Here is a 14,016-nt window from a genome sequence, read left to right as displayed (position 1 = left end):
CTTGCTGAGTGAGTAGCTCTATAACTGATTAACATATATATATATGTATGTATATAAATATATATATATATATATATATATATATATATATATTACCTACTGGCGGTCGCCAGTAGGTATATATAGTTAGGATTTTTTCTCTATGGGTTTTTTGAAAATTCTATGTCTAATAACTTTGGCGTTTGTGGACGGAATCGGCTGAAATTTTCAGGAAAATGGCACATTTTGTTTCTGAGCAGCCCTTGAAAATTTGGGGGGGGTTCGTCCAGTGGGGGCCGAGAAAAAAGGGGGGTCCCAAAACGTGTTTTTAACATTGAGTTTTCCATAGGGCGGTTGGCCTCACTTTTAGCCCGAACGGCTGAATGGATTTGCACGAAACTTGGCAAAATTGTAGGGACTGGTAGCCCGATGTGCCTTTTGTAGGTCTCAATATATGTGCTCCAGTGGATTTTGAGAAATTAACGTTTAAAAAAAGATATATATCTGTAACAGCGGACCGGTTAGCGCTCTGGTTCGCGGACTTTTCGCGCAACGGAGCTTTGTGAAGCGAAGCTGATTGGTTCTCCGGCGTCTGTCAACATTCCAAACAGTCCGTAGCGGCCGCCATCTTGTCTCTCGGTAGGATCGAGAGACAAGAGGAGGTCAAAACAAAGGGGGAAATAACTATAAGGGGGCATAGTAGATCCTCGCTGACCCCCTAGGTTTGATGTGGAGGTTTTAAAAGGGCCCCGCGGGGCAAAAAAAAAACAAAATAATAATAATCGAACGGCTGAATGGATTTGCACGAAACTTGGCAAAATATTAGGGACTGGTAGCCCGATGTGCCTTTGCTAGGTCTCAATATATGTGCTCCAGTGGATTTTGAGAAATTAACGTTGAAAAAAAGATATATATCTGTAACAGCGCTCCGCTTCGCGTACTTTTCGCGTTACGGAGCTTTGCGAAGCTGATTGGTTCTCCGGCGTCTGTCAACATTCCAAACAGTCCGTAGCGGCCGCCATCTTGTCCCTCGGTAGGATTGAGAGACAAGAGGAGGCCAAAGCGAAGGGGGAAATGACCATAAGGGGGCATAGTAGATCCTTCCTGACCTCTTAGGTTTGATGTACCATTTTGCCAAGTTTGGTGTAATTCCGTTCAGCCATTCAGGCTGTAGACGTATGTAAATGTCCTATGGAAAATTGCATGGGGAAAACACATTTGAAAGTGTTGAAATTTAGAACCAATTAAAATGTTACTTTGGTTTTGTATTTGTGTGTGATGAAAGTTAATTGGTTATGTATATATGTCAAATGAGAGGAAACCACAGCCATTTTGTGATACTACTGTCTGAGGTACATTTGTGAGGAATTTTTGGTGGTGAATTTCTGGTGTTTGATTTACACAGTACTAACACTTCTGCTACTTTTAAAAAGGTGAGTTGTTAATTTGTAAGGGGAACTATGTTGTACACTTGAAGATAATTTGAAAAATGTTTTCTGTTATTTATTTGCAGTCCTTCTGTTATACTAAATACTTGATGAAGTTAGTTTTATATTATGTATTACTAAAAACGATAAATGAAAGTGATTATTTTTTTCTGCAATTTACAGCAAGCAATTTCAAAATAAAATGGCTCACAATGAAGAGACCGTGGCAATTTCTTTTGAATTGTCCACTACATTGATTGAAATTGAGAGCACCAATAATGAAATATTGTCACAAGGAGGACATGACTTGTATGATTCCATTAGATTGATTGAAATGGACAGCACCAAGAATGAAATATTGTCACAAGGAGATGACTTGAATGATTCCACTACATTGATTGAAATTGAGAGCACCAATAATGAAATATTGTCACAAGGAGGAGATGGCTTGTATGATTCCATTAGATTGATTGAAATGGACAGCACCAATAATGAAATATTGTCACAAGGAGGAGATGACTTGAATGATTCCACTACATTGATTGAAATTGAGAGCACCAATAATGAAATATTGTCACGAGGAGATGACTTGAATGATTCCACTACATTGATTGAAATGGACAGCACCAATAATGAAATATTGTCAGAAGGAGGAGATGACTTGAATGATTTTTTTGATCAATCTCTTGATGGCGAATTTATCGAGTGTTTGGAGACCATAGAGTTACAAGAATCATCATTGCAGACTTTTAATGAGGAGATTCCAGATGAGATGATTGAAGAGGAAATTACTGATGAGGACATGTTACTAGTTGTTACAAATTTAGAAAATTCTGAAGAATAAATTTATATTTAGAAATCAAAAATTGTTTGAGACATTATTTATTTTTATTTTTAATTTATGAGGTTGTAGCGAAGTGATTGTAGTATAAAATGAGACTTATAGTATAGAGTGCAACATTTTTATGTTACATGGTAAGTTTACTCATATTTACTTCCCTTCTGCCACTATATTATCTCCAATGTGTATTTGACATGTCTTCTTCATCTCCGGCCTCCTTTCTCTCACTGTGTGTCTCCGATGCATCTTATCGCTGGTATTTTGTGTAATTACAGAAGAGAGTAAAATAAAATAGTTCGGAACGTGAAAAGGGGGCAAAGTAGAGTACTCCTCACCCCCTAGGCCTTTTTAGGCGGTCCCAAAAGGATCAGTTTCTGCTTTCCTGAGAGATTATGGTATGAGTTCCATATACCACAATAACTTGCATTACAACATGCAAGATATCTATCTCCTATTACCAACTTTTGGAGATATTCGCGCTAAGCGCGAATATCTCCAAAAAGTAACACCTGCCCTGAGCAGTTCTTAGCCATGTTATCCAATGGGAGGTGGATAACATGGCTAAGAGTATTAGCTCGGTAATGCATGAATATCGCTGACTTTTTAGCGATATTCATGCATTGCGGCCGTTTATTATCGCATTTGCGATAAACCTTGATAATAGTAAGGTTTATCTTCGATAATTTCTGACGATGCTTAGTGGTAAAAAATTGGTTGGTAAGCATCGTTAGCGATAAATATCGCTTAACTTTGGTAATATGCCCCAACGTCTGTTAACGTTCGATTCGAAGGAAATGAGGAAGTGTTGAAAAACATTGTCTGCGCCATCTTGCCTTTTTTGAAATGCCACACTTTTGTCGTGCACGGCAGCCATTTTAGATGTCTTGACCAGACCCACTCTCTGCACGCTGTCGATTCGTAGCATGGCTCCTCACCCTCGTAAGCATCTCCCCCAGGCACTGGTCACCACCGCTCTCTGTCTTATGCATGGGCAATAAACCTTCCCCCATCTGCGCTGCTCTTCCCTGAGAATCACACTCTGTGCCCGCCCGACACCTCCCTTTCGCCCTATTCACTACCGCACCCTCTGACACTCCTCTTCCTCTGTGTCCGAATGTCCAGGCCGGTCCTAGGCTATCAGCTAGCCCTGCAGATGTAGTTTATGGCCCCAGCTGTAAAGAATCACCCCTCTTCAAAGGAGTTATAGTAGATCAAGGCCCACACCCGATGTGATCCGTCACAGCACACGCGTTCCTACTATCTGAAAACCATCCTGTATTGTGATTGGGGAGGGGACCGAGCCTGAAGCGGAAGATTCCAGGAATGACTCTTTGTACATCAAAGTTTTTACAATTATGTGTCACATTAAAAATATATAGCACTCCAACAAAGTAGTAGGAATATAAAACTTTAATAACATATAAATATATACAACAAAACAAAAACAGTAAAAACATTTAAACAACGAAGAGACCGTGGCAATTTCTTTTTAATTATCCAATAGATTTATTGAAATTGACAGCACCAATAATGAAATATTCTTGTCAGTAGCGGTCTGTTGTGCGAATAGTTCCAAGGCAGCAGAACGCGCTGAAATCTAGATGGCACGAAAGTGATGTCTAGTAAGTTGCCGCCCAGCAAAAAACGGCGTGGGGCGCCGCGGGGGTGAGTGAGTCCAGTAGGCACCACAGCTATTCTTACCGGCATTGCAGAATTACTGCTGGGGACAATGCCTGTGCTGTAGCAGGGTCACAGCAGAAACAAAAAGGATTCTGTTGAAGATGTTGTTGGTTTTCAATTTGAAAACAGTTCTGGTGTCAACTGCTATGCTAATGTAGTGGTTAATGTTTTGTTTTCTCTAGAAAATGTAAAAGAGGGGGAGGCAGTCCAAAGTTCCGTTAAAAGGGCAAAGGAAAGGATCGGTGGTTTGAACTATCAGTCAAAAAGGGGAGGGGGTGCAATAATTTTTCCTACCGGGTCACACTGTACTTTCACCGGAAGTAAGGTCTGCAGGATTGTAGTAATTCAAAGTGAGGCTGGCGCCAGCATGGGAGCGCCGACGTCCCGCGGATACAGTTTCGTCACTCCACGGGCGATCATGGCAGTCATTCCCCATCGGGGGTCGGAGACTCCCGCGGCTCCTCTAGAATCTTCAAGGTCGTGGAGGACTACGGTGGTGGAGTCAACCAGTGACCGGGCCATTTCTTTATGTTGGGCCCGCTCTTGCCAGGTCGACCGCCATTTTGAGAGTTCGGCAGCTACCGGCGATCGCGGGGTCACATGAGCGGACGGGCTCCACCCTGCCGGGCGAGACGTTGCAGCATGGCCACAGTGGAAGAACCGTTATCTAGGTCGTTCCGAAACTGTGCAGCACTGTAGTTGTTAGGATGCCACCGCCTGGAGCGCTGAGGGTGCAGCTGGGAAGCCTCCACCTGGGGAGGCGGGAGAGGCCTGTTCGCACCGTCTCTCCCTCCCAGTGCACCCCACGGCGTCTCGCTTGAGATTTGTTATGGCCGGACCAGGCGATGAGGACGAGGGGGGGGTCGGAGGCATGTGCAAGACATCCCCCTCCAGTGTTGTCGCAGCCATTATAAAAGAAAGAAGTGTCCCGTCCGTCTTCGGGCCGGGCTTCCGGTGGATGTCGGCAGGACGCCCCTGGCTCTGGCCCCATGAACGGGTTTCTTGGTTTATCGGCTGCAGCCGGATCCCGTCGGCCTCGGCCCCCCGACCGTTGGTGGTCGGACCGGAAGAGCATGTGGCGGGACTACCTGCAACTCTCAAGGGCCACCGCGGCCGGACTGGGAGAGAGAGGGGAGGGTCGAGGAGACATTCCCCCCCCCTGCAACTGTTCAGCGTTGTAAAGGCAATCCCCTGGCCGGGTCCCGCTGGTCTCGGCCTCTCCTCCGGCTACACCCTACGTTAGGATCTCCTGGCCGAGGCGTGGCAGCAGGACCTGCCTTATATGGGCTGCTCCCGGCTGGGCGTAGCCGGAACCCTGCCCCACCTTGGAAGTTTCCAGAGTGGGGGTGGATGTTCTACTGACTTGCATTTTCCCTAGTCTATCGATTTTTTTGGCGTGGCAGGCGGTGGGACAGCGAGGGGTGATTTGGTTTCTCTTACTGTTTTTCTGGTCTCTCACCACTGGCATATTTTAACGTTTTCTTGTTTCTAGGACATTAATAGGTTTTATCATTACGTTATGTTATCGTTTCTTTGTTCGTTGTTTAATAAAAGTTCATGTTCATCAGTGGCCTACTGATTTTCGTTTTCCTATTTTTTTCTTTCCAGGTTGTTTCATGGTAAAGTTTCTGTTAACAGGATACAGTGATCACTTCGTTATTATTGCATATGTCCTTTTCACTAGGGGTGCTCTCTGGTCGGGCCAGATGACGTATCTCTAGTAAATGGTCCGGGTGAAAAAGGTGCATCAATCAGTGGGGAGTAGATAGGCATGACAGATTACAACGGGGGAGAACGGTCCGCATTACGTACCCTTTCACTACTTGCAAAGATTTTCCTACGTTTATTTGCAAACAGGGAATACCTCCAAAAAGAACTAATTCCCAAACAGTCAATGTTCGGACAATCAATCAATCAATGAGGAATGAAATAGGTACGACGTGTTAAAGGCTTGCGTTACCTACCCTTCACTATCTGCAAAGGGAGATAGAATATTCCTATTCTTCCTCGTTTGCAGGTAGAGAAGATCGTTAAGAGAATTAACTTCGAACAATTCAATGCTCGATTGAAACAATCAACAAGGGGTACTGTGAACACAAATGAACGCCGCTTATATACATACGCATTGCTATTTTCAACAGGTTGTTCCTAATGTTTCTATTTTAGCGAGGTCAAAAGAGATCCCATTAGTGGCCTACTGATTTTGCTCGATTCCTTTTGTTTTTTTACACGATTTTTCGCTATCTGCAAAGACTAAACAGAGTATTGCGACTCTGTGCTTGTTTGTAAATAGAGAATGAACCAAAGAGAACAATCAATCAAATGGAGAGAGAAGCAGGCACGACGGATTACAAAGGGGGAAAGGGCTGCGTTAACTACCCTTCACTATCTGCAAAGAGAGAGTACTCCTAATAGAAATGAGGGGTGGGGGGCAGCAATCAAAGCAGATCAGTGTGCATAAACACGAAAAAAAAAATTCTTACCACGTACTTGACATTCGACAGCTTATGATATTTGCTATTAAAAAACCATTGAAATTCACTGAAAAAACCATAGGTTATAGACCATATATAGTTAGGAATTAGCATTTACAAAACCTTGAAAATTCACTGAAAAAACCATAGGTTATAGACCATATATAGTTAGGAATTAGCATTTAAAAAACCTTATTTTACTCACACAAAACCATTGAAATTCCATATATAGTTAGTTGCACTAACTATATATTGCGCACCCGCAATCCACTGCTGATGATGTCACATATTACATCATTCATGACATGGTCAGTGACATCACTGATGACATCACTGATGACATCTCAAATGACATCACTGATGACATCTCACTTGACATCAATGATCACATCACTGATGATATCATTCATGTGACAATACAATGCATCTCCTCACATTTTAATATAACCTCTGTTTCACCCAGTGTTAAAAACAGAGTATAATTTTTGAAACCATTGACACACCAATACTAGTTACTACATACGTACTCACTGATTCCTACGTCTACACACACATTCACTCATTCACCCATACAATCATTCATACATACAATCACTCATGTTTACAACACAATCATATGCACTCATACACCTATACAGACACTCACACTCTGCCACTCATCCATGGAGTTACTCACACACCTAGTCAGTCCTGTAAAGAATCAATCACACTTCCATTTTCTACTCTATACAGTTAAACATAGAGCACCTTACGTTTTCAACCATATACTAACACATACTTACTCTCTTATACAATCATTGATACAAGTACACATTGATCTGTACAGAGTCACACACCTCCCATCCAGCCACACACACACTCAGTCTCCCATGCAAATACTTGGGCAATCAATCAATAACCCATATAGTTACTCATATAGCTACTGATCAACACATGCAGCAGTTTACAGAACAACAGACATAATGATGCACAAATTAAGACAGTTTAGTCACTAACCCATGCACTCAGTGAGACACATTTAATCACTCACTCATACATTCAGTCATGCACCTACTAAATCCTTCGTCCAGACACTTATACATCCACTCATTCTTCAATATGTAAGACATATTTTAACTTTACAGAAACATAGTCACTGGATGTTGTCATCAGTGATGTCATCAGTGATGTCATTTGAGATGTCATCAGTGATGTCATCAGTGATGTCACTGACCATGTCATGAATGATGTAATATGTGACATCATCAGCAGTGGATTGCGGGTGCGCAATATATAGTTAGTGCAACTAACTATATATGGAATTTCAATGGTTTTGTGTGAGTAAAATAAGGTTTTTTAAATGCTAATTCCTAACTATATATGGTCTATAACCTATGGTTTTTTCAGTGAATATATATATATATGCGCTCCATTCGGGTTCATTGTTTCACATATATATTATTCTAAACAGTGAAAATCGGACATGTATTTTAACTATTTTGGGCACCTATGTTTAACACAGACCTCGGCAGCGGGTGTTTACCCCGACTGAGCTATCTGAGTTCGACTGAATCCTTTATATTGAATTCGTTCAGTCAGACCAGGTACTTAGAGCTGGCAGTCACCATAACCTTGTGAGCAGGGGTATGACCTTTGGGTATCTTTCTAAACCAAGATGCTTAGTCTGGGGAAACCTGATTTTACCATGAAACGCGTTAATAGCTGCTTCCGGCTTTAGGGGACAGCCCAGCTCTGGACTTTATCTTGAAGTGTTGCTTTGTAGATCTGGGCGCCTGATTGGGGGGGGAAATAAGTTACAATGCAAAAGGTCTCGCATTTATGTGAGTTTAAGCTATTGGCATTGTAAATGGCAATGCCTTTTTATTTGTGTCTTTAAAACCAAAACATAAATATAAGTCATTGTCATTTAGAGTGGCGGTGCAGAGTGGCGGTGCAGAGTGCAGAGTGGGGGTGCAGAGTGGGGGTGCAGAGTGGCGGTGCAGAGTGCAGAGTGGCGGTGCAGAGTGGCGGTGCAGAGTGCAGAGTGGCGGTGCCGAGTGGCGGTGCAGAGTGGCGGTGTAGAGTGGCGGTGCAGAGTGGCGGTGCAGAGTGGGGGTGCAGAGTGGGGGTGCAGAGTGGGGGTGCAGAGTGGGGGTGCAGAGTGGCGGTGCGGCGGTGCAGAGTGGCGGTGCAGAGTGGCGGTGCAGAGTGCAGAGTGGCGGTGCAGAGTGCAGAGTGGCGGTGCAGAGTGGCGGTGCAGAGTGGCGGTGCAGTGGTGCAGAGTGGCGGTGCAGAGTGGCGGTGCAGAGTGGCGGTGCAGTGTAATGTTGGTGCAGTGGTGCAGAGTGGCGGTGCAGAGTGGCGGTGCAGTGCAATGTTGGTGCAGTGGTGCAGAGTGGCGGTGCAGAGTGGCGGTGCAGAGTGGCGGTGCAGAGTGGCGGTGCAGAGTGGCGGTGCAGAGTGGCGGTGCAGAGTGGTGGTGCAGAGTGGCAGTGCAGAGTGCAGAGTGGCGTTGCAGAGTGGCGGTGCAGAGTGGCGGTGCAGAGTGCAGAGTGGCGTTGCAGAGTGGCGTTGCAGAGTGGCGTTGCAGAGTGGCGGTGCAGAGTGGCAGTGCGGCGGTGCAGAGTGGCGGTGCAGAGTGCAGAGTGGCGGTGCAGAGTGGCGGTGCAGAGTGGCGGTGCAGAGTGGCGGTGCGGAGTGGCGGTGCGGAGTGGCGGTGCAGAGTGGCAGTGCAGAGTGGCAGTGCAGAGTGGCGGTGCAGAGTGGCGGTGCAGAGTGGCGGTGCAGAGTGGCGGTGCAGAGTGGCGGTGCAGAGTGCAGAGTGGCGGTGCAGAGTGGCGGTGCAGAGTGGCGGTGCAGAGTGGGGGTGCAGAGTGGGGGTGCAGAGTGGGGGTGCAGAGTGGGGGTGCAGAGTGGGGGTGCAGAGTGACAGTGAGTGCAGAGTGACAGTGAGTGCAGAGTGACAGTGAGTGCAGAGTGAGTGCTGAGTGACAGTGAGTGCAGAGTGACAGTGAGTGCAGAGTGACAGTGAGTGCAGAGTGACAGTGAGTGCAGAGTGACAGTGAGTGCAGAGTGACAGTGAGTGCAGAGTGACTGCAGAGACAGTGTGTCAGGGTGCACATTGTGTGAGTGTGCAGAATGAGTGTGCAGGGTAAACAGTGTGTGACTATGCAGGGTGACATTGGGAGTGTGCGGGTGAGCAGTGTGTGAATGTTACGGGGCAGTGTGTGAGTGTGCAGAAAACACCACACACACATACACCACACACACATAACGCACACACAAACCACACACCTCAGTCTCTCAACACCACACACTTGTCACCACTCAACACAACACACTCACCACCACACTCACTCCCCAGGCTCACCCCCGCAGACTCACCAGCACACACTCACAAGCACACAGAAAACAGCACACACAACAACACACCCCCAGCCGTCAATGAATGCTTTCACCATGCACAAACACCAACAACCATCATCCATCTGTGCACGCTTTTACCAAGCACACACCCACCAGCCGTCAGTGCACCCTTCCACCAGGCACACACACCTCCAGCCGGCAGTGCACTTTTCCACCAAGCAATCACAGTATGGTACACTTTACTTTTAAACATATTCATATAAAGCACAGCATGCCACCATTGGTAAAATTACAATTCAACCAACATACTTCCACTACACACCACATGCACACACTCCATAACACATGGCAAAAAGACATTGGCATTTACAATGCCATTAGCTCAAACTCAAATAAATCCGAGCCCGATTGCATTTCTAATGCTTGTTTTTAAATGCAATTCGTTTTTCCTCTAATTACCAGAACATAGTCACAGTTATATGTTTTTCTTTTATAATAGGACAACTGCCCCCATCTGCCAAATTCTGGACAAGAAGATTTTGATAAAGATGGCATGGGAGACGCATGTGACAAAGATGATGACAATGATGGGGTAGATGATGAGAAGGTAAGTGTAACATTTTACGTGGAAGGCAACTATACAGTATATTCACTTATATTTTCATTATCTGTGAGAGGAGAATATACCAGCCAGCAGTGCTTAAAATGTATCTTCGGCTGGGGTTTTCAGTAGCTCTCTTGCTGTCATGCATGTTATTTTAATAGACAGAGGATCTGCACTTAATTTGTGAAAGAACGAGTGCCGGCCCCCAAAGCTCTGCTGAGGATCCTGCGGCAGGTGTAGTTAAATGTTGACACACCCAAAATCAAGGCTGCATAATCTTTATTCCATCTTGTGCCTCTTTATTATACTACCATGCACTCTGTGCACCTTAGCTCACTCTTGCAGGTTCCTGCTTTCTCCCTTTATGTTTCTTCTTCTGCCTTTCTCTTCCTCCCTTCCTCCATTTAATTTGCTTTTCTATCTTTTTCTCTTGGTAAATGTCTGATACAGAATTAGAAGTGCTGGTTCCCAAAAATGAGTGCCGGTAACCCCACATCAGCAACCACCAGTACTGCAAAGTATTATTGTTATTAGAGCACCTAATTTAATTGTTTATTGTTTTTTCCTAATTTCTTTGCAAGGGCATGGCAACTTCTGGTAGACTGCTACTGGTCTGCTGGCTTATCCTGGTATGTGCGTATTGTGTGCATACTTAATTATTCAATTATTTGCTAGTCTTACATGCTCCTAGATGCACATACGTTGTATGTGCAGGCAGCAATAATTGAATGTTTCATTGTAAAGTACAACAAAAAAATATCTGGTAAATCGTCGCCTGTGTGTCCACATGCGTACATGTGCCCACACATAGGTGTGGCTATTTTAAAAGACTTTTTGGAATGTACAACAAAAAGCATGCCACAATGACTTCCGTTGCATGCGCGAGTGTGCCTGCATGCACACTTAACCATCTTAGGAAGGTTTTTCATAAAAGTTTATTACCAAAACCATTCCAAAATGGCCATTAGGAGTGCACACACGGGCAGCCATATCTGAATGGTTTCAACAAAGCAAAGCAAATGAATTCAAATATGCCGGGCTATGTATCTTCATGGATGCACATGTAACGGTGGTCATCTTTGGTTTATGTAATCCCTGCCAAAACAATTTGAAGGAAACAGGTGCATTGAAACGAATAGCTCTTCTCTGAAGCTAAAGTTAGACATATTCACTCTGCCAGTGCTTAGTAAGACATTGTACTGTCTAAAGCACATATGCTCAACTCAAGCAGTCTCACATTTAGGGGCATATTTATGAGAAAATATCAGAGCACGGAGCTGCACCTAATTTAGAAGTGGCGCACTCCATTTTCAAAATGCAGGAATGCAACGCACCCCTGTATTTTCCATGGCGCTGGCGCTAGATGTAGCTGCCTAGCGCCAACGCAGGCACCCTTGCACCATAGTACAAGGGAATGATTGTTTATGTGCAGGAAGGTGACCCTTCCTACCCATAAACAATCACCAATGGTGATTTGTTACTTCTATGTGTGCTGCAGAAGTAGCAAATTGTCACTGTTTCATAATTGTGTTGTGCAGTTCCTATAAAACCTATACAGGATCTGCGCATTTAGACAACATTCACTGTAGGATTGGTGTCAGACTGATTCTAAGCATCCCTACCGGGTATGTCACCCTGGATACCAGCTAGCCACAGTGCCACTAGAACATTCTCTTACCGAGGAGAGAATAGTTCTTGGCAACTATTGAACATGACAACCCTGATCTCTCAGGACTGTGGAAACAGTGCAGTACTTTTCGCTCAATCACTTGTGCTTACTCAGTTTCAGAGTGATACACAGAATAAACAATATGGACGTTTTTCAATAATCGTTTATTGAAGAGTTGCCATTCTAGTGTAAAATAGATGTGCCGAAACAACCACTGGACAGCAACTGATATAAATGACTAGAAGCACTAGAAAAAGTAAAAGGATGGTCGATTTCTACCATAGTGCTAAAATCATGAATACAGGCAGGCATATAAAATACATGACAATAAAATGCGTACTCCTATGATGCAGTCCTAACTAGATGTTCCTAAGTGTACATAGCACGTGTACAGGTGTTAAGCCAAGAATCCCTCAAGGATAAAGTCAAACCCATTACCTGAAGTGAGAGACTGTGAGACCCCATCTTGGACTCTAGTTGGACACCGTGCAAGGGATGTTAGACCACTGCAAGCTGGAGTATCTGCATGTTGGGGCTTCAGAGTCTCACATCAGTGGGTGTCGACATGTAGTCCTAGTTCCCCTCTCCTATCTCAGCAAGATGTGATGTTTATATACCCAAAGGGGTATCCCCGGAGTTCTACCTTGCTGTGTCAATTGTCGGTCTTAGGATGACGTTGGGAATTAACTTTATACATAGTTATTATGCAGGAGGTGGTAGTCCTGCTGAGTTTTCAAGAATCCTCATTCAAGTTCAAGTTCAAAATACTTTATTCGGTTTATACAGAAAACCATAAAAGTAAACATATCACGATAAAAGAAAAGAGACATTCAGAGTACAATATGAATTAATTTTCAGAAACAATACATTATCAATTAAAAAAGAGATACATTACGAAAAAATACAAGTTTTAAAACTACAGCGATTTGTCTAATTTAAGAGCCCATAAATCAGTTATTTAACAGTATCCTTGGTATCGTCTCCAACTATTTAATTAATTCCCTCATTCTCATAGCTGTATTCAAGAAAGTGGCAACATTAAAAATTTCCCATGTGTTGGACAACAATTGGAGATATAAAAGCGCAGGTTTCACTTATTTAAACCCCTTGTCCTTTAACAATGGTACAATACATTTTTTCCGTATCTCCCTGAGGTGCCCACAAAAGAACATAAAGTGGGCCGTATCCATTATTGAGAAACCGTCGCAGGTACATACTTTCAGGTCCATCTCCCTAGTCCAACATGTCCTCCCAGAGATAAGTAGATGAATCTTATTTAATCTGAACTTAGTTAAAAGATATCTATGGTTGGCATTGTTGACAACTTTCAGATATAATTCTAAATCGTCATCCGATGTAACAACCAACTGATGGCATCTCACAGATGGCTTGATCAACTCCAAACCCTCTCTAATCATCCCTCTGTGCATTTTAAAGTTGTTCTTAACCCATTTTATATCTGCTTTAACCAGTTTAGATGGTTCTTCAAAAAGTTCCAGGCGTCCTAATGAGACTGCAATTTTTTTCACATAGCTTAACCATGGAATAGAGTCCCAGTGTGCTAGTCTGAGGCAATCCTTCAAGATCTCATGATTTACCTCAACCTCTTGGTTTAACCATACCGAGATCCACTTCAAAAGGGGGGCAATAGCAATTCGATCTTCTAGATAGCCCACTCCACACTCTTGGTGGACAATAAAACATGGTGTCGATTGGGGGACTGAGAGGATAGACTTTAAAAATGTGTCCTCTGCCACTTGTAGCTGCTTGACATTCTTGAATCCCCATAAGTCTGCACCATACATTGCGATAGAGACGCATTTGGCGTCGTAAACTTTTAATACTGCTTCCAATGGTTTTACTCCCAGTTTACGAGAAAAGCTCAAAACAGCCGAGATAGATCTTACGAATGCGTTTCTCTTCTCCACTAATTGGGGGAGCCAGGTGGATTTTTCATCAAAGACTACCCCTAAATATGGGAATTTGGATACCCTGGA

The 14,016-nt window shown here is 43.9% G+C and overlaps 1 protein-coding gene across 1 annotated transcript in view; it reads left to right on the top strand.

The window, feature by feature from the left end:
* The window catches only part of THBS2 (thrombospondin 2), a 647,479-nt gene that overhangs the window by 273,337 nt on the left and 360,126 nt on the right, over positions 1–14,016 (top strand). Inside the window, exon 14 of the mRNA XM_078648724.1 lies at positions 10,246–10,353. Coding sequence (XP_078504850.1) covers positions 10,246–10,353 — 108 coding nt within the window. The remainder of the gene's footprint in view (positions 1–10,245; positions 10,354–14,016) is intronic.

The sequence above is a fragment of the Lissotriton helveticus genome, chromosome 6 (assembly GCF_964261635.1).
Source record: "Lissotriton helveticus chromosome 6, aLisHel1.1, whole genome shotgun sequence".
Lineage (NCBI taxonomy): Eukaryota > Metazoa > Chordata > Amphibia > Caudata > Salamandridae > Lissotriton > Lissotriton helveticus.
The sequence above is the reverse complement of the archived record's forward strand: the minus strand, read 5'-3'. Positions and strand labels throughout refer to the sequence as shown.